Source organism: Malassezia globosa (genome assembly GCF_000181695.2).
Source record: "Malassezia globosa CBS 7966 chromosome Unknown mgl_sf_1.2, whole genome shotgun sequence".
NCBI classification, from domain to species: Eukaryota; Fungi; Basidiomycota; class Malasseziomycetes; order Malasseziales; family Malasseziaceae; genus Malassezia; species Malassezia globosa.
The window spans coordinates 158557-179094 of record NW_001849873.1 but is presented as its reverse complement, the minus strand read 5'-3'; the positions used below and the strand labels follow the sequence as shown (position 1 = coordinate 179094).

At 51.6% G+C, this 20538-nt stretch overlaps 9 protein-coding genes across 9 annotated transcripts; 3 read left to right on the top strand and 6 right to left on the bottom strand.

Moving 5' to 3' along the window:
* Window positions 1-674: 674 nt before the first annotated feature.
* Window positions 675-2204, bottom strand: MGL_0732 (uncharacterized protein; the record flags this gene model as incomplete). The annotated part of the gene is made up of 1 exon (XM_001732087.1): window positions 675-2204. One exon carries the CDS (start codon window positions 2202-2204, stop codon window positions 675-677), a length of 1530 nt encoding a protein of 509 aa, XP_001732139.1.
* Window positions 2205-2667: 463 nt separating this feature from the next.
* On the top strand, window positions 2668-3717 carry MGL_0731 (uncharacterized protein; the record flags this gene model as incomplete). The annotated part of the gene is made up of 1 exon (XM_001732086.1): window positions 2668-3717. One exon carries the CDS (start codon window positions 2668-2670, stop codon window positions 3715-3717), a length of 1050 nt encoding a protein of 349 aa, XP_001732138.1.
* A 298-nt stretch (window positions 3718-4015) lies between these two features.
* MGL_0730 (uncharacterized protein) lies at window positions 4016-6385 on the bottom strand (the record flags this gene model as incomplete). Its single annotated transcript, XM_001732085.1, has 1 exon — window positions 4016-6385. One exon carries the CDS (start codon window positions 6383-6385, stop codon window positions 4016-4018), a length of 2370 nt encoding a protein of 789 aa, XP_001732137.1.
* Window positions 6386-6703: 318 nt separating this feature from the next.
* Window positions 6704-8128, bottom strand: MGL_0729 (uncharacterized protein; the record flags this gene model as incomplete). Its single annotated transcript, XM_001732084.1, has 1 exon — window positions 6704-8128. The coding sequence occupies one exon, from the start codon at window positions 8126-8128 to the stop codon at window positions 6704-6706; it is 1425 nt and encodes a 474-aa protein (XP_001732136.1).
* Window positions 8129-8700: 572 nt separating this feature from the next.
* On the top strand, window positions 8701-9735 carry MGL_0728 (uncharacterized protein; the record flags this gene model as incomplete). Its single annotated transcript, XM_001732083.1, has 1 exon — window positions 8701-9735. One exon carries the CDS (start codon window positions 8701-8703, stop codon window positions 9733-9735), a length of 1035 nt encoding a protein of 344 aa, XP_001732135.1.
* Window positions 9736-10471: 736 nt separating this feature from the next.
* Window positions 10472-15037, bottom strand: MGL_0727 (uncharacterized protein; the record flags this gene model as incomplete). Its single annotated transcript, XM_001732082.1, has 1 exon — window positions 10472-15037. One exon carries the CDS (start codon window positions 15035-15037, stop codon window positions 10472-10474), a length of 4566 nt encoding a protein of 1521 aa, XP_001732134.1.
* Window positions 15038-15559: 522 nt separating this feature from the next.
* Window positions 15560-16654, bottom strand: MGL_0726 (uncharacterized protein; the record flags this gene model as incomplete). The annotated part of the gene is made up of 1 exon (XM_001732081.1): window positions 15560-16654. The coding sequence occupies one exon, from the start codon at window positions 16652-16654 to the stop codon at window positions 15560-15562; it is 1095 nt and encodes a 364-aa protein (XP_001732133.1).
* Window positions 16655-17245: 591 nt separating this feature from the next.
* On the top strand, window positions 17246-18019 carry MGL_0725 (uncharacterized protein; the record flags this gene model as incomplete). The annotated part of the gene is made up of 1 exon (XM_001732080.1): window positions 17246-18019. One exon carries the CDS (start codon window positions 17246-17248, stop codon window positions 18017-18019), a length of 774 nt encoding a protein of 257 aa, XP_001732132.1.
* A 29-nt stretch (window positions 18020-18048) lies between these two features.
* Window positions 18049-20130, bottom strand: MGL_0724 (uncharacterized protein; the record flags this gene model as incomplete). The annotated part of the gene is made up of 1 exon (XM_001732079.1): window positions 18049-20130. One exon carries the CDS (start codon window positions 20128-20130, stop codon window positions 18049-18051), a length of 2082 nt encoding a protein of 693 aa, XP_001732131.1.
* Between the last annotated feature and the right edge of the window lie 408 nt (window positions 20131-20538).

The following is a 20538-nucleotide window of genomic DNA, read 5'->3' as shown; positions in this document are numbered from 1 at the left end:
GGGTATAATTACAAGTGCTGACGAAAGCATTCAAGCTAAGCTGGACATGGGCCTGTACTACTACGCGAGAGGACCCTCCACCAGAAGAGGTAAGCAGGGAAGATTTTGATCAGGTAGTGAGTGCGTTTTCCAAAATCAAGACATTCGACAAGCATTCTTTGCGATTGCCGCAACCGGTGCCGCAAGTGGACAATATGGGTGCAAGTTTTGAGGCTTGGGTCGAGAGCGTGCTTGACAGCATTTTTCAGGAGGGTGTCAACTCCACGACACTTGAAGTGATGAACTACGTGTTCTACGCTTTGTTCGCTGTCCTCACGACGCTCTTTCTCTGCACAAGCGCAAATTTACACGTTTTGGCGCTCCTTCTTCTGGCCATTGCTTTGTACCTCTCGACCAATTGGTATGTGTGTTTTGTCTCTTTTTTCTCTCTTTTTTCTCTTCCACTCGGGATCGTGTAACTTATGTCAGGTTTGTCTCGGAACTACATCGTGAGAAGATGCGGCGCAACGAAGTAACACCTTCCGGTGATCGAAAGCAAGATTGAGTATGTCGAATGACGCTCAACTCGCAGGTCAACGTGCGCACTTCTTTACAAACACTCTCTCTTCCTTCTCTATGGGCATCAGTCCCCAGTCAGACTCGTGCCAGTGCGTATAGAAACCTACAAAGCACAGCTATAAATCCTTCACACCCGGTTGGAAGTTGTCCTTCGAAGCTTGATCAGGGAATGACACGTTTGCGGGAATAGCGAGGTCTGGCCTGCGCTCACTCGCAAGGCGGCCGCCATACAGGACCGTGCCATGCTTTGCCACATATTCTTTGATGCGTTCTTCCACAACAGGACGGAAGTGACGCAAGAGACCCTGGATCGGCCATGCTGAGGCATCTGCAAGACCACAGATCGTGTGGCCCTCCATCTGACGCGTAATTTCCCAGATCATATCAATCTCCCGAAGCGACGCGCGACCATTTTCAAAGCGTGTCATCATACTGTCAAGCCAGGCCGTGCCTTCACGGCACGGCGTGCATTGACCACAGCTCTCGTGGTGGTAGAATTTCGTCAAACGAGCAATCGCCTTCACAAGATCCGTAGACTTGTCCATCACAATAACGGCACCCGTACCAAGGGCACTTTGGTTGTCACGCAGGGAGTCAAAGTCCATCAGAGTGCGTTCACACACCTCCTTAGGGATCATGGGCGTTGACGAACCACCGGGAATCACAGCAAGGAGGTTATCCCAGCCGCCGCGCACACCACCACAGTGTCGCTCAATCAACTCCTTGAGAGGAATACTCATTTCTTCTTCCACCACACATGGCCGATTCACATGGCCACTGATAGCGTAAAGCTTTGTACCGTGGTTCCTCTCGCGACCAAAGCTGGCGAACCATTCTGGACCGCGGCGGATGATGGTCGGTGCCACCGACACAGTCTCGACATTAGCGACAGTCGTAGGGCAGCCAAAGACACCCGTATCGGCAGGGAACGGTGGCTTCATACGTGGCTTGCCCTGCTTGCCTTCCAGCGATTCTATCAAAGCCGTCTCTTCGCCACAAATGTAGGCACCGGCACCGCGATGCACGTACACGTCAAAGTCGTAGCCCGATCCGCAAGCATTCTTGCCGATCAAACCAGCCTTGTATGCTTCATTGATAGCAACTTGCAGATTGTATGCCTCAAGGAAGAATTCGCCTCGGATGTAAATGTATGCGGCGTTCGCCCCCATGGCACGTCCAGCAACGAGACAGCCTTCAATCAGTTTGTGTGGGTCGTGGCGCATGATCTCACGATCCTTGCAGGTACCTGGCTCACCCTCATCGGCATTGATTACCAGATAACGAGGGCGTGGGTCTTTCTCCCAACCTGGCTTGAGCATGAAACTCCATTTCATGCCGGACGGAAAGCCTGCGCCACCGCGACCACGAATACCCGAGGCCTTCATTTGGTTGATAATAAATTCATGCCCACGTTCAATGATATCACGCGTGCGATGCCAGTCACCGCGTGCAAGAGCGCCTTTCAGGCGAAAGTCATGCTGACCATATAGGTTCTGGAAAATACGGTCCTGATCGCGGAGGCCACCGTGCGTACGTTTTGGTGCGTCTGATACGGTTGCCAAACCACGAAGTGTGGTGCGTGACGCGCTTGCAAGACGAGGCTTGCTCGCAAGGCCAACCACTCGACTAGCCACAATGCCCTGCATCGACCCAGTGGTTTAAGTTCGGGAAAGAGTGCTTATGGGCGCAGAACACACCCCCCCTCCTCGTATCCAACCGAGGCCTCTCTGATTTCTGCGCATTCGGCCGGCCAACCAGCGACGAGAAAATTCAAATGAAGTGGGTGCATATTTCCTCTTCGGCCGGCACGCCTCGTGAGGAATCGGGCGTGCTTGATATTGTCACAGGTACCGTAAGAGGGGGTATTGATTATATCACACGTCTGAATCTGGCTGGTCAGACCGGACACAGACATGTGTTGGTTCGAAGAAGTCGTGAAATGGAGGTGCGCATGGACTGTGACCTCATTTCTATCATCTTCATTCCATGGCGGTAGTCACTTCATTGCTACAGTCGCGAGCATGGCATAGCCTGCTTCGGCATACTGTAGCTCCACCGCAGAGAATAATTGTACGGCATCATCTCGGCGCAATTCGTGCACTTGAAGCGATGCGGCTGATCTCTACCGTGCCGCCACGGACATTCTCCAAGACATTCATGTTGCCACAGAAAGAGCATCATCTTCCTGTGGCTGTTCCTGAGCAGGATCTGCCGGAGCAACCTCTCATATATAACCGTCCACAACGGCGAAAACCCAAGCCATGGTATACATCGCCGATCTTGTACGTGCTTGCATTCCTTCAATGCTTCGCAATGTATCTTGGGTTTTGGCAATTGCGCCGACTCAAGTGGAAGGTGTCATTGATCGACGAGTTGGAAGATAAGCTGCGTCGCGATCCGCTCCCGCTCCCACGCAACATCAATATGGATGTGCTGAGTGAATTTGAGTACCGCCTATTTCAAGTGCATGGACACTTTGACATGTCGCGTGTGTTGTTCGTTGGACCACGTACACGAGAGGATGAACGTGGTTACAATGTTATCATGCCATTCAAGCGGTCTTCAGGTGGACCTGACATTCTGGTAAACCGTGGTTTCGTAACGAATGATCAGATTGTCGGCACAGGCATGAACAAGCGTTTGCGACACCCACCCAAAGATGACGGCAAAGATCGTGCGATTGTGGTACTTCTGCCACGTGTATACCCACCTAGCCGACTTGCATTGCCAAATGAACCACACAATAACCTTTGGCTGCAGATCCATCCAAGCCAGATGGCACACTGGCTGAACGAACAGGCAGGTATCGAGGATGCTGTGCCTTCGACGATGCCTGATGCACCAGCTGAATCAACAGCGTACCGCTGGCTCCGTCGAATTGCGGCTACAGCATCGTCTGCTCCTGCCCCAAGCACACCGGAAGAAGCATTCCAAGCGTCTCAGAGTGAGCCAGTGCTCCCAGTGTACATGGAAGAGATCTTTGGTGGCACGTTCGCTGATGCCAATACACTTATTCGTCAGGGCACGCCTGTGGGCCGTCCTCCGCGTATCGAGCTGCGGAACCAGCATGCCGAATATGCAGCCACATGGTTTAGTTTATCAGCTATTACCACATTCATGTTCATATACATGCTTCGCAGAGGACGTAGGACATCGTAACAATGGCTATGGACGATTCGAGGTGCTTGCATTGACGGGATCTTTCGCAGGGACATGCGTGGCAGGAGATACAGAAGCACTAGAGCTTTTTGGACGCCGGAAACACAGAAATGCCAGTGCGGTAGCCTTGCGGCTCGTAATGAGCGTGTGCTTGACACTTTCGAGCTCTTTTTGCAAGCTATTCGTCTTTTGTGCGGATGCTGAGCTTGAATACCGCTGGCTGATGGTCTCATACACGGCTTTAAGAGTAGATTCAGCCTTTGGAGATACGTGGTATGCCATGGTCTGGTGGACAAACTCAATTTCGAGCGTGGCTTGTAGCATGCCACACTGTGTTGAAAGCCAGAATTTGTGAGTAAGCATGGAGAATGGCATCAGCCATAATCTCCACAAGTGCTGTAATGACACGCGACACCAATGCCGGCACGGTCGCACGGATCTGCGCATGCACTTGAACAAGACGGAGCAAAGCTTGATACACAAATGGATTGACGCCTGACGGATGCGGGCAGTTGTTCCACTGGATGCCTTCCTCCAAAATGCCCCGTCGAATAATGTCCCTAATGTCTTCTCCTTTGCGGCGGACCGAGTCAGACAGTAATTCATTGTCAAGTCGTAAACAGACGTCGAGCAGCTCCTGTCTTTCGAGAGTCAGCGTCACATGGTAAGCATCTTCGAACTGCTTGATCCAAGCTGATATGACATGTGTGCGTAACTGCGTCAAATTCGACACGCTCAAGAGGATGCGCGTGTCTCGATCACGTGCTGTGAGCCCAGCAACGTCATGGGGCGGACGGAGCAGAGACCAGAGTTCGGGTATGTCGTGAACTGACTGTGCTGCAAGTACAATCCCCTCAAGAAACGTATGCAGCACGTGGATAAATGTAGTCTTGAGATGCATGATGAATGCTGCGTCGATTTCATTTTCAGGCGTTCCTTGAGACATTTTTGTGCGAACGTCGGCGATATAGAAACCTTCGCGAGCATTCCATCGATTAAATACAGAAAACGAGAACAGATAAGACGTGATAGATGGTTGTTGTGAGTTGGGTATCCAGTTTTCCAGATAGTGACACAGTTTAGCATCATGTTGCCACAAATGACAATGCACCTCCGTAAACTGGAAGCGGATATCGAGAAGAAGCGCATGCAGCTGAGTCGACGTACTAGGAATCGACAAAGAATTCAGTTCTCTGACTGTCTCAGCAATCGTTGACAGAATGCTATTCATATAATTCGTCGTGCTGAGCGAGCAGCTTATCGCCGGCACCCACGCCGGCAGCTGTCGTGCCGGAAGTGACTGATTTGCGCGTACTTGGAACGGTTGCAGATCAAAGAACTTTGTCAGGCTTTTGGTGAACAGTTCGATACACTCGAGAGCCCATGCCTTGGACTGCTTGTGAATGGGTGAATTGAGAATCACCTTTTCCTTGCTGAACTTGCCCTCAGCGTGGTCGCGAGCGACACGCCAGAACGTTGGCACAGACTGTAGGGTTACTCGACACACTTCCGAGACCATTGTGTCGATCAGGTGCCAATGCGAGACGCCCAGCATCTTATCGAATGATGGCTTCGCACCATCAGACGTGCGGACAAGAACCAAGCAATCATGTAGATCTTTTGCACGCTCCAAATCTGTGCAAGCCTTGCTAGGATCCGCTTGCTGCTGTATGGCGTGTACTTGTTGCTCAAATGTCGAACGCAAGAGAGACAAGATATGGTTATGCTGAGCTTCAAGAAAGACAGCAACAGGATCTGTCGTTGGATCTAGTGTTAGCAGAACCTCGAAGCATTTCTCTTGCTCATCGATACTTCGATTCGGTTGACGGAGAATATCAACAAGCTTGCCTTGCATATCGTACATAATCTCGTCGACGGCATCCCAGACACGAGCAAAAATGCGCCGTTGCTGTGCGAGCTGACTTTCCGTCGGTGGTGTATTGGACTCGTTTTGGAGCGGAAGAATTTGACTGGGTCGATTCTCGAGCAGGTATTTGCCCTTCAGGTAGTCACGCAAAGCTGCCTCATAATGCCCAGCTTCGACATTTTCATGCAACGAACCGGGCAGATTGAAAAAGAAGCGTGAGCGTTGAAACACACCGAGCGTGTTCCGAAGCTTGACAGACTTTACGTAGTTTTCAAGCACAGGTCGAAATACATCGTCAGCTTGAGAATTGGCACTAGTGACAGACGTGCGGAGTCCCTCAACACCTTCATCTGGCGCAGATCCGAAGGGACCACCCATAGACTCACTCATCTCACGAAATACGCTATCATTTGTGGCCTTCACAGTCACAAATCTGTCGAAATTTTGGTCAACTAGCACCTTCAAAGCCTCGGAGCCCTGTGCCATGCTTCGTTTCAAGTTCGCTGCGCCATGAGAAAGTTCGGAGTACGACGCGTTCGGATGCACAGTATTGAGGAATGTTTTCGCGTCGAATGCCTTGCTTGTTATATTAACCTTGCTGAGGATATTGGCATCGTTAGAACTTAATGTCGGCACTGTTGAATGAAGACCGAGGGGATCAGTCCAATCGTTGTGATGTTGAAACGCAGACTCTTTCGACCGGCTCGGTTTTTGTCGCTTTATGTCTTCCCACTGCCTTGGTTGCAATGAACTGAGCTCATATTCTTGCAGCAGCTCGTGTTCATTCACTGACAGACTCATGTTGCCGTCACCCTCTGACCGTAAGCTGCACCACTACGAGGAACGAATTGACTGCTGCTATTAAGCGCACTCTCCCTCACTCGACTAACGCATGTACCTACGGGGCAACAAATTGAGCGCGTATCCCCCGCACACAGCTTGTTCACGTGATCACCCGCTTAGCGCAAACGCAGCGTCGCTCGAGTACGTGTATGACGACACCAAGTCGCAGATTGCAAAGGCTACCACAACTGCGTTGATGATTGTATTTTTATACATTTCCCATGCCTACTTACGCGCTCATACACCTCTGTCGGCATTTTTGTTGGAGCTACCGCCTTAGTCATTGGCCTTGACGACGAGTCCAGCACGTTGAATGGCCCATTCCTTTTCCACAAGATGAGAGACTTTCTCCACAGTCTGCAGAAGCTTCGACATATCACCACTCCAGTGGTTCAGGACCTCGGCATCTGACAAAGGCGCTTGGAAGCTTACGATCTGAGCAGGTCGGTCGATACGCGCATGTGTTGTTTTGTTGACGACAAGATTAGCCAACGCCTCTTCAGCTTGTTCGATAGATAAATCAAGCAGTTGTGCGAGGCGGTCCAAACGGATTTTCGTATAATATTTCGCAATGACTTGAATATTGTACGCGACAACACGCGTGTGAAGCTGTTTCCAACGCTCTTCGGCCGCTGCGCTGCCAGAAAACACAGGCAGTTGACGCAGCATGGGGCCATACAATGCCTCAATACCAGGCCAACGCATGAGTTCCGGCGTGGTAAAGCACTTGAGCAAGTTCTTGTACTCAGGCACAGAGTCAAGTGGTTCTATAGAGTCAACGCGACCAAGCAGGTCACGTTGCTCATGATCAAATGGCGCCAGTACAAGGAAAATCACCACGTGTCGAAGAGCATCTCTGAACTTATCTTGATCAGCACGAATGCTAGGTGTGTTGAGCACTTCTCGATAATATTTGCAAACATCAAGGTACTTTCCATCGTGCATGCCCACTTTGACCATGATGTCGTAATATAGGAGCTTTAGATCCTGCTGTGCTTCGTCTTCAAAGAACTTAACATTGATCTTACGACTCAGCATGTTAACGCGACTCATATCACCCCGCTCCAAATTGAGTCGCATCTGCTCAAGAATAAATTCCACTTTCTCACGGCGGCCTAGGCTTCCAAACGTCTCGACAGCAAGGTCTTGTAACGTCTCTGCAGCCTTGTTGACATCACCCTGTGCGTACAGCATATCAGACATCGACCGACTCACGCGTGCACGCTCGACTTCAAGAAACACCTTGCCCTCTGTCAGCTCACGCAATGTCACCATAAGTTTCATCTTGGCTGCATCATCAAGCGACTTGTCTCCAATAGCTTTTGCATGCTGCAAAAGTGCGGTGATGCGATCGTCTTCTTTCCCTTCACGGTCCTCTTCGACCTTGTCACCGGATGCTTTGTCGCCTTGAGACGCCTTTGAGTTGCCGCCATCATCTACAGCCATCGACTCTGTTGCGGCAGAGTCGCCCATTGGCTCGTCTTTTAGTGCTGTCTGCAGCGAGTCCTTGCCAAGAACAGCGTAGAAAGACGCCGGTGCCTGCATGTCTGTGGTATCAGGGCTCTGTAAAAACAGCATAGCTAGCTGTATCATTCGAGATATGGCTTTCTTCAGCTGTCCATGCTTTTTAGAGTACGAATGCACAGCTTCACAAAGCTTGCTGAGATCCGTATGTTCAACATCTGGAATGGTGCGTATCATGAGGACAGACGTCAGAAGCAGACGTGTAGTGCTCAATACGTCAGATGCCTGTTTCTGTTAGCATGATCTCAACACATTTGAATCCATGCTGGTTTTTTTTCCCATTCGTATACATACCCCTCGCGCACGCTTCTCAAGTGGCGCTATGAGATCCAGTCCTTCCTGAAGCGAGCCAGACTATTATTAGCATGCTTAGTGAGGGACAAATACTTTCTTACGTACGCTGGCCAGCTTCTCTAACTGTGGGAGAAGTGCATCGACCTCTGGTGTATAGTCTGCTTCTTGTTTCTCTTGGCTCATCACGCACACTCAATTCACTGGAGCCAGCGACGAAGCGTTTGTGTCAATGTCGTCACCGATCGCTCCAGATCGACGTGCTGACGTTGGCTTTATCGGCACGTGATTAGTGCATCCGGTTTCTCCACACTGCATGCCGCTGGAATCCCCCCGACCCACCAGCTAGGCTGCAAGTTTGTGGCATCGCCCGTGTCTCAGGCACGACGAACTCGACGCCAGTCCGCTCGGTCCCTACCTGAATACAACCAACCCAGCCCTACTTTCGTCCGAGAACCATGGTAAACTTTGAGAACCTGAAGCTTGTAGCCCTTGGAAATCCGTTGCTCGACATGCAGGTGCGCGATGGCCAGGACGTGCTCCAGAAGTACGGCCTGAAACCAAATGATGCGGTGCTTGCTTCGCCTGAGCAGCTGAGCATCTACGAGCACTTAGTCGAAAACTACCAGGTGACGTACGTCGCTGGTGGTGCTGCTCAAAACACAGCTCGCTGCGCGCAATACGCCTTGCCCGAGGGATCGACTGCGTATCTTGGATGTGTCGGCAACGATGATCTTGCTCAACAGCTGCGTGCTGCGAATGAGCGTGAAGGTCTGCAGTCTGTCTACCAGGTCGTGAATGACACGCCAACAGGCTCGTGCGCTGTGGTGATTACAGGCCATGACCGCTCGCTTTGCACAAACCTTGGCGCTGCTGAGAAATTTGACAAATCGCATCTGGACTCGCAGGAAGCCAAGGCGGCTATTGAGGCAGCCAAGTTCTTCTACATTGGCGGCTTCTTCCTTACGCACGGTGTGGAAAGTGCTTTGATCGTTGCGAAGCATGCGAAAGAAACGGGCAAGCCATTCGCCTTCAACCTGTCGGCTCCCTTCATTCCGCAGTTCTTCAAGTCGCAGGTAGATCAGGTGATGCCGTATGCCGAGCTTGTGATCGGCAACGAGTCGGAAGCTGAGGCCTGGGCTAAGGCATCGGGCATGGAAACGAGCGATCTCAGTTCCATCGCGCAGAAGATTGCCGACTCTCCATCCGAGGTGTCGAAGCCGCGCACAGTCCTTATTACACATGGAGCAGAGTCGACCATCCGGGCAGTGCAGGGCCAGTCGTCCGTCATTACGCACCCGACGCCGAAGATTGATGCTGCTAACATTGTCGACACGAACGGCGCTGGTGATGCGTTTGCCGGCGGTGTGATTGCTGGCCTCATCATGGGCAAGTCGATGGAAGAAGCTGTGGATGTGGGTCACCGTCTGGGTGGCATGTGCATTGGCCAAGTCGGTCCCGTCCTCAAGTTCCCGAAGGAGAACGTGCTCTAGATGCATACAATCATGAGAAGTGTTCAACCACACTTGCACCTCAGATGAAGCGTGACACCCAATAAATCGTGTTGTGACTGGAGTGAGAGGCCTTTCCTTTGCCTCGCTGCTCGGGACTGCACGTGAGCTAACGGTTCTGGTAGACCGACGTTCATTCAGTGCCGAAATGAACACGACACACACACACACTCTCTCTCTCTCTATCAAGCTGTCCACCTGTTCATCCAGGTGTTACTTGAGCCCTGTGCATCTCTCTACTATAAAATTTGGTCCTTGGTCAAATATATTGGTCTATATATGATACTGCATACTATGTTACTTTTGGAAAGAAAGGGGATGGGGCGAGAGATAGAGTCCAGGAGTTTTGAGTCAAAAAATGATATGACCAAGTTTGTAGGTAGGGCCATTGCATTAGGTAGAAAAAAAAACACTTGCAAAAAGCGCTTCAAAAAATTAACAAGTTTCGAGGAAAGAGGGAAAAGGCCCGTGTGCATAAGATCAAGCTGCTTATTCGTGCGAGTTGTAAAAGACCACACCATTCTGCTGTTGAGGCATGTTGGGTGGACTTTCGTACAAGTAGTAGGGCTCTTGTTGCGGTACAGTCGTAGCTGCTGCAGGATAAGAAGCCTGCGCCGCTTCGTCATCGGCATTCGACTCGACGGAACGGGCTAAAAGAATATCTTCACGAGTAATACCACTGCGCTCGCACATGCCATGGAAGATACTGTCTTGATTGTCAAACAGAGCAAGTGGCGCATGCGAACTCTGCCACTTTGCCATCATCCATAACAATAATTTTATCGTAACCAATAATAGTGGTAAGGCGATGCGCGATACACAAAAGTGTTCGATCTGCAAACTCGGTGCGGATCGTGCGCTGAATCTTTGCATCCGTCTCCAAGTCCACAGACGCTGTGGCCTCATCGAGAAGAATAATCTTGCAATCTTTCACAAGGGCGCGCGCTAACGAGACCAAGCTGCGTTGGCCCACAGACAAATTTGCACCTTCCTCATCAATGATGGAGTCAAGTGTGAGACGCGTGAGCGCTTTCGGCTGGGCTGGCACAGTTGCCTCGCCTTGCGTTGCGGACGGCAATGGCTGGCCATCTTCACCCACAACAGGTGTAACTGCGCCAGTGGGCGGCTGACTAGCGTTGGCTGCGGATGTCAGGTATGAACGGTGCATAGCATCGTAGAGTCGTGCATCATCGAAGCGCTCAAAGGGATCCAAATTCGACCGGAGCGTACCGCTGAACAGGAGAGGATCCTGCGGCAGAATCGCAATGTTGCGACGCAGATCCTCGAGACCGATCTTGGACACGTCAACGCCATCAATCAGGACGCGACCTTGCGTCGCCTCCGAGAGCCGCAACAGCACAGTCAAGATGGAACTCTTGCCAGCACCAGTACGGCCAACAATGCCGACCTTCTGGCCGCCATGCACGGAGAATGTGACACCTTTGAGCACATTCGGCAGGTTCTCCCTGTAACGGAGCCACACATTGTCCAGTTCAACGCTGCCATGCGCTGGCCATGCCGGTTCAGGCTTGTTTTCAGGTATCTGCTGCGGAGGTTCCTGATCGAGATTGTTTGCGTAGTATACGAGACGCTCCGCCGAGTTCATTTCGTTCTCCAATTCTGTCAGTTGCCGCGTTAAGAAACCAAGCGTCTGCGCGACAGTGACGACTTGCGAGAGCGACACACCGGTCTTGCCTGGATCAATGGACCCTACACGCACAGAACATAGAATACCAGTAATTAGCACACACAATGAGCCGAGAAAGTCGAGACGCAGACCGAGCCAGCGTTGGTTGACAATCGTGAGGAAGTACGCTCGGTTCTGCAAGTCCATGTATTTGTAGTTGTCGTGCAAGAAGCGGTCAGATTCACGGTATGCACGGATGGTCGTCAGACCCGTGAGCGACTCGGCAAAGTGTGAGTACAGTGTCGAGCGCAATAAGGCATCCACCCGTTTGAATTCACGCGCGGACGATCGATAGAACGTCGCAAAGAAGTACGCGAACACAAACACTGCGACGACAACAATCGCGAAGTAGTACGTAAAGACAATGACCATAATGGCAGCACCCAGAATCGACAGAACCGTTGAGGCACATTGGCGGACCAAATTACTCAGCTGATTGTCGAGCACGTCAATATCCTTGCCGAATCGATTGATAATACGGCCAATGGGTGTTGTGTCGAACCACGACATGGGCGAGAACACGACGCGCTTCATCGCACGATCGTGCAGCTTTCGAGACGCAAGGAATGTTAGCAACCCAAGCGCAACGTCCATGATAAAGTTGAAAATCAGTTGAATGATACCTAAAGTTGCATAAATGCCCGCTTCCATCCCGATCGATTTCCTGTGCTCATAGTGCCACTTTTGCCACCATACAACCCAGTAGCTCGATAGGTTCGTCGATGCTTGCATGCAAGCGCCGGCAGCAAGCACAATTGGTACAATCAGCGTACCACTTCCTGCTTTCAAATACGACACCCAGACCACACTGTCAACAGAACCAGTATTACGTTCTTCACTCTCCATGGTCTTCCCGGCACCCGGCTTGCTCAGCTCGGCCAACGTGTACTTTTTCGGCGGTGCCTTTGCATCTTCTGTCTCCGCGGCGAGTTCATCAGCGTCTTCTTCGTCCTCATCTTTCAGCATGCCAAAGTTGTACATCGTCGTGTAGAATGAGCCGCCCTTCTGCATAAGCTCCTCGTACGTGCCCATTTCCTCAATCCGACCGTCGTCCATCAACACGATGCGGTCACACAAAGGCAGGTGCTGAATGGCATGTGTGACAAGAAGCACCGTCTTTCCCTGCTTCTTCATCGGCAAGATCGCATTGTTAAATAGGGCCTTTCCAACATGCGCATCGACAGCAGACAGTGGGTCGTCCAGACACACCACATCAGCATTGAAGTAAAGTGCACGCGCTATGTTGATCCGCTGCTTCTGACCACCAGACAAGGTCACGCCGCGCTCGCCAATTTCTGTCATGTCACCGCCCTGCAACATTGCAAAGTCAGCGAACAGCTCCGATCGCTCCACACAGTCCCAATAACGTTTAGCATCCCATGGCTGGCCAAACAAAATGTTTTCGCGAACCGTCGCGTTCTGGATCCATGCAGACTGCGAGCAGTATGCAACGCGCTGTGATGACCAAACGACTTGGCCGCTCGAACGCGCCATTTCGCCAATCGCACCGAGAAGCAGAGAAGACTTGCCCGACCCGACAGGACCAATAATCGCACATAGCTCTCCACGCTTTACCTTGAGGTCGATATTTTGCAGTTGAAATGGCATTTCGTCCTCGTCGGCGGCCTTGCCCGGCTGCGCATCTTTTTCTGCGGCAACTGGCACTTCTTGCGAGACAGGCTCTTGGCCGCCCGAGGTGCCCTTCTTTTTACGAGAGAAAATGTTCAACTTCTTCGGGCCCTTGGCGCCCTTGGACTTGTCCTTGCGGTTCCGGCGCAGGAATGCCCACATACGCTTCTGTTTCATTTTCTTTTTCGAGTTGCTCTTCTCATTCAGCTTTTTCACCGGCTTGAGTGTGTCATCTTCCTCGACACCTTCCCACACAAAAGTGGCGTTATCGATATTCAAACCATAGGGCGACGTCTCGTCTGACGTCAGCGTTGTATCGTGTTGCTCAGCATAGAACACGTCACGCAATCGAATGAACGAATTTGCACCATCTGCGATAACACTGATACCGAATGGTAAGAACATGAGCGGAAGACGCAACAGCTGGAACAAAGTGATGGCAGGGAAGACCTTCTCTGGGTCGAGCTTGTCGTTCTTGAAATAGTACGTAATCACTGCAAGCACACCAGCGAGAAGAGGCAAGCTAATAGCCGTTGCCATAAGCCCGGCGCGAGCCACGGCGAGAAAAAACACATACTTCAGTTCATGCTTGCGCAAAGTCGAAATCAGCTTGAAGAAGTTCGACTCATACGAGAACAGCTTTACGATGCGCATGCCTGAAAGCATCTCCTGCGTACGACGAGCACGGCGGTCCGTCCACTGCATCGACTTTGCGCGCAGCATGAATAAGAACTTCATGAAATAAAGTTGGAATGGCATCACCACGACAATCAGCGCAAAGCCAGAAAGGCACGACACACCGAAACGGGTAAGAAGAATAATCAAACAAACAATAATCTCAACGGGTGCGGTAAAGGTAAGAAGCCACCACTGCGCACCAAAGTCAATGCGACTGACATCAGTGCTGACATGGTTCACAAGCTTGCCTGTCGAACGATCCCGACCCTGCATGTTAAGTGCGCGCCGGAAAATACCAGACACAAGAGCTGCTCGGCAAAACACACCGACATACAAGCTCTTATAGAAGAACCGGTTGGAGAGAACGTTTCCAATTAATAGCATGACAAACATAACAACAGTGTAACCGCATCCCAAACCAGTATCACCATCACGCACTGCTCCGATAAGATGCTCCATCACCAGCGCTGAGCACATCTGCGCCACATCAGCAAGGATCTTGGCGCAGAACGCTTCTATGATATGCGGCCAGAAAATGTCAACACAGGCCAGAAACAGATTCGCACGCTTGCGTCCGCTCTTGACCGTACCCGCGAGGGCCTTCTTGCGACGAATCTCAGGCGTTATGTCAATCTGTTTCATGACGGACAGGTCTGGCAAAAACCAGATGGCCTCTTTGGCGGCGATTCGCTCTTCAACAGACGCCTCGCCACCAAGATTTTGCGCGTGTTCCTTCTTGGCCTGATTGCGCCATTTACGACGCATGGAAGAAGTCACTTTGACCTTGCCTTCGTCAAACTTGCGGTTGTACTCATCAGCTTTTGCGACACGGGCATCCCAGCGATCGACAAGCCTCGAGCTCAAGTGTTTAGCTTGACGAGGTCCGTCCATAGCCCACAGATCTGTAGCCTCCAACGGACGACGGTATCCCAAAGAGAGCATTGGCGCAACCCAGTGATATGTATAATCAGAGAAAATATTCGTGCGCCCCAACGGCAGCTCTTGCGCATCATCGATACTCTCGGGCGGGGGTGGGGGCGGATTTTTGAATCGCCAGAACTGCCACCAATGCTCGCGAACGCGAACACCAAACTTTTGATTTCCCTGTCGATCCTCCCGCTTTGTGTTCATGTCAGCCGTTTTCGTCTTAGGATGTTGATCATCAAGAGCCAGCTCATCGTCTTGCTCAGGTATCCCTTTGGTCAACATTTTAGAAGTGTTGCCCGAATCAGGCGGCGAGCTGATGTAACCGCCGTTTTTCTCTTCTAATGATCCCACATTAGAAGCCATGGCGATGGTGCTCGCTGACCCACCGGCACCTGACGTAGTTGGCTTACGATTTGGATTGAAATTGAAAGATGATCCTGCGCACGAATCGCAAATTGATGTCCCTTGGGTATTTTTTTTCTTTTGCTTTTCTGGCCATCATGTTTTCCATATGTCCGCAGGCCAATAACACGCTTAACCAACCTGCATTTAGTGCGTGGAGTTTTTGAAGCCGTTCACTAAACATGTCCGCGGCGATCAAAAGCCTCAATTCTGTGGCCAGATGCAAGCGGAAATGCGTTCGCACGTTGGGAGCACGGCCCAATTACAGCAATTGGCCCAACTAAGATTTGGGCGGTCCATGCACCGTTGGAAAATAGCCACTTGCGCATCTGATCAGATATTGTGACCTGCTACAAAATGAAGCAAGATATGTCCGTGGCGAATCATCTTCGTACAACTACAAACCGTCTGTGGCCGTCGAAATAATTTCTTTATAGACACAATAGACTAGCGACGTATGGTCGCGCAGATCAGTACTAATTGTTACAAACGCACAACGCGCAGAGGATCCGTTGGGTCAACGCACGCGCGCAGAATGGCATTCATGGCATCGGACTTCCAGCAATTCGGCGTATTAAGACCTTCGCAACGTAGATGTGCAGGCAGTAAAGCCGCTTCACCGGCAGCATGACGGACCCCATACAGTGTAGAATCGTTGGGCCAGTAGTTGAATCGATACCCATTCTCATAAAGCCATGTCATTAGGCCCTTCCACGGGAAGCGCGACTGGGATTTCTTCCGGAAATTTGCCAGGCCAACGGGATCCAATCCCGACTCAACCAGGCGTTGGAATAGAGGCGTAGCAAGCTTGCGCTTTTGAATCGACGTGAGCAAAGTTGGATCCTCAGGCAAAATAATCGGTTCTTGCGGCTGAAGTGGGACTTGGACATCTAAATTTGTCTCGCGCTCGAGAGCGGTCGGATCGTCGGTTGGCGCAATGGTTAGACAGATGCAAGCGGCAAACCGGTTTTGAAACGTCTCTAGAGGCTTGCCTGCACCGAGTGCTGTTTGGAACGCATGCAGTCCAGCAGGAGAAGCTGTGATTTGGACATGGTTCGAGCCTATATTCGGATGCGCAATGATCGTGAAAGATTCGGCGCCTAAATTTTGCGAACATTGTTGCGAAAACTGCTCAAAACGACGGACAGCACGCTTGTATTCGGCCCGGGTGATTGTGCTGGATTTCTCCAGCCGGTTGTCTTGCTCCCATGCACTGATTTCCTGTCGCGTCCGTAGCATGAACTCAGGGTCTTCCTTCATCTTTTGGTACAAGGGTGCGAGTTCATCACGAATGCGTTGTGCTTGTGAGGCACCAGCATCGGTTCGACCAGTGCCGGATCCCACGTCTAAAGCCGAAGGATCGCCATTCGCATTCTTCCGCTTCTGTTCAGCCAGGTACCGCTGGTACAGGTTCCATGAATTGGGCTGTCGACCGAATTCGCGTGAGAAGCCGAGATGCCGTCGGATTGCCGCGGGATTGACGTGGTATTCAGCAGCCCATGCCTCAATTTGGCTATTCAGGGAATCACGGTATAGAGTTAATTGCTGCTTCAACGGCGGCGGCAATGTAAATGACATGCAGGCAAATTTCAGTACGATTACCAAGGAACGCGTTCCTCACTTGGTCCCCAACAATCAGATTTGTGACAAGATGACCTGTTGAGCCTACAAGGATTGCCACGACGAGCCCGTTAGGCTCGGCCGTACAGAAAGAGATGGAGCGCGACAGAGATGACTCAGCATGTCTCCACATTCACATGTCCTCCACGCCCAAGACAAGCCATAGTATTTGGCATCAAGCTTGCCGGCCTAGACTGACGTGAATTGTACTCAAGTGTGAGGACAGCAGGTCATCCTCCATACACGTTCGTGCGGCTTGACCTAGGGGTCTTCTTGCACCATGGATCCAAAACGGATCTTTGTGAGTATGCGTGCTTGCTTATGATGAAGGAGTCGCGACTGATGGATTCATTGATCAATGAGGTCGTTGTATCTGTAGCTTTGGAAGTGCACGGACGCACTAAGCGTATGAGGATGGATTGTGCACTGTGTGATAAACCGTACGTGTGAGAATATTGATTACATGCAGTGCGAGCCAAAGTCAAAATGTCCATGGTACGCAGCACCAACTGTGGCTAACCAGGTGTGAAAGATTCAGCTGATGCCGCCATGTTTGCCAATGGGGCGAAGACAGACTATTATTCTAATAACCCACTGTATGAGTGTCTTGTGTGTTCGAGACAAGTGTCGTCGAACCGCTATGCAACGCACTTGGAAAAGTGTATGGGCGCAGGAAATAAATCCACGCGCAAGGGATCGACGCGCAACGCCAAGACGGCATCGACAGCTGTAACACAACGCATTCTCAATACCAATTCTCGCTCGGCATCACCATCAACATCTTCACCCACGGCAGCTCCAAGAAAGCAGGGTTCTTCATCACCTGCGCCACAAATGCCGGCAGCCGCTAGCAAAGAAAAGCAGTCGATCAAGAGCGAAAAGCCCTCAACACCGTTGTCGAAACAAGTGGATCTTCCACATACATCTGTGCTGGGATCGCAGTCATCGCATCTGAGCAAGGGGGCAGCAGATGCATCATATCCTATCAAATCGAGCGGATCTACACCACAAGCCGACTCGGCATCTGCGGCAGGACATGCAGACGATGAAGAACTATTTGATGATGCGGACTTTGCATCAGGATTTTCGGTGTCGGTGCGTTGCACAGTCTTTCGTCGGGTATATACTAACTATGTGGGGGGGAAGTCGGAGTCAGAAGAATCAGGGGCACACGGATCCGATGTCGATGAGGGAGAAACCAAAGCGATGGACGAGGTCGTGGATGACATCGAATTTGATCTGGATGAAGATGACGGTAGTGATAACGCTGTGGACCTCGATGTGAATGGCATGGACTCGGAGGACGACGCGCTAGATGCATGAACCAATGATTGTTGACATAGTAGATGTAATTACTCAGAGAGCCAACCATAACGAACGAAGGCATCGACAATTTGAGGTGAATTTTGTGGTGCCATGAACAAGGAGCGGAACTCCATGAAGAACCAGAGCTTGAGCATCGGGAGAAGTGTTTTGAGGCTTACTTGTTCACGCAAGCTGGCAAGTTGTGTCTCGTCGCTGGACATTTTGTGCCCCAGCGAGCGGAGGATCGGAATGGCACTGCGGAACAGGTCGATATTAGGGTCTAGCTTACGACCAATTCCCTCGAGAATTAGAATACTCAGTACAGTATCGACAAAGTCAGGCTCCATCTTGACATGGTATGTGCGGACTGCCTTTAGTACTTTGTTCAGCACGTCGCCAATGTTGAGCGATGCTAGGCTAAATGTTTCGGACTTGACGCTGTCCATGACACCCTCAATCACACGAATAAACTGCTCCCTGTCCGTGACAAGTTCAGGTGTGCGACAGCGGTCGACCATAAGTGACCCTGCTTGACGACCATCAAACATAGCAATGGCAGCAAACAGGTCAAGGAAATTGCGCAGGTTCTTGGGCGATAACTCCGAGACCAGACCTGCGTCAAGAATCACAAGCTCCGGCAAGAACCCATCCTCCTGGATGGATCGGATCGCTGAGTGCCACGAGTCTGAATCGTTCGAGCGTGCAACGAGTTCCTGCGAAACTTGATCATCAGGAATGATCCCCGTCCGCCCGCGGTGTCCCAGCACATAGTCAGGATCGAAGCGGTAAAAAACGCGAGAGAAGGCATTTTGCAACATGGATCGCATAGACGGACGGTAGAACTTGACCATGATGTTTCCTGGGTGCAGGTCGGCATGTGCAAAGTTGTCAATCAGCAACATGCTGAGGAATGCATCAAGACCCATCTCGGCAATGCGTGAGTCGTACGCACCGCCGCCCATGCGCATAAAGTGCTTGAGGGGCACAGCTTCCACAAGCTCTTCAACGAGCACGTCTCGGGCACAAAAAGCCCGCAAGGGCCGAGGAAAAATGACAGTGCCGCCACGGCCCCCAAAGTTGCGCTCGAAGCGAGAGAGATGCGATGCTTCCTCACGCAGATCCAGTTGACTTAGCATCAGCGCAGCAAACCGATCGACTTCTTCCGGGAGCGAGACCCAGCGCATGCCAGGAATGAGGTTCAACAGTCCCGCAAAAAACTGCATAATCTGAATGTCGTGCCCAATAATGCGATGCACCTTAGGATGCAGCACTTTGATGGCAACGGCGGCGCCATGGTGATCGGACGATTCGTCGTGCTCGTACGTGAGGGCCAGCTCACGCCCAATGTTCTCGGCAGCCTCCTGCAGCCGATCTTGTTCGCGCCGATCGTTCAAGTAATCACTAGGCAAAAGGTCCTGATGCAGCACAGCCTTATAAACCTGACCGACGGCGCCAATCCCCACAGGCTGCTCGTCAAAGGACGCAAATATCTCATCAAATGACCGCTTGAACACACGCTCGAGGACTTCACGCGTATAGGTCATGGAGTGCGGCTTGTTGTTCGAATGCAGTTTCGATAGGCGATTGCAAAGCTCGTCAGGGAACAAGTCGCGACGGGACCCAGCCCACTGGCCGAGTTTCACAAACGTAGGGCCAGCACGCTCCATCTGCATCACAAGCAGTTTATACCAGAGAACAGTGCCCCACCGTTCGCCCTCGACCATGTGTCCATCTTCATCCCGGTACGTTATACGATGACCGATAACAAGCAAGGGCGTTGCTAGCACGACAGGCGCAAAGGTAATAGCCAAGACAAGAAATCGTTTCAGTACAAGAACTGGCTCAACCACATAGAGCGATATAGCCCCCCATACACGGCTCACAACCGACTTTGGCGGTGGTGGCGGTGATGATGATGATGATGTCTCATCGGATGCAGACGCAGAAGCAGACGTCGATATGGACGCGGTCGGACCAACATCGTGGCCCTTCGACTCGCCTGTATCGGCTGCGTCCTTCGACGAATGGAGAAAGCGCCATTGCAGCATCGAGTAAGCAAGGATTCCGACACCACCAGCCAGACCGAGAGCCCCGATCCGAAGCGCTCGCGCCGAGCTGCCTCGAATCATCGTGCGCGCACCTACATGTGCGGCGCACACACGCATGGGAGAGATATGAGCAGATGCATGGCGCCAAAGCGCCCAAATGCCAATTTTTCGGTCTCCCGGCGCTAAGAGCTAAAACCCGATGGGCGGTTCCGCCATGTTTGCCGGGAACAATACCGTTTGGTTTGAAAGGGTTTCGCCCTTGAAACCGTTCCCAACCCCTCTTCGCCCCGCAACCACCCAACAACCAGGAACCGTTGTTTGGGATTTGTGGGCCGCCCGTTGGGCCTTTCGCTCGGACTGCGTGACCCACACACGGGCACGGATGTATCACGTGCACGAGCCCTACGTCGCGCTGGTGGACAAGCCGAGCCAGCCGAGGGTCAGTTGATGGGCCTGGGAAGGTCGCAGAGATTCCTTTCTTTCTACACC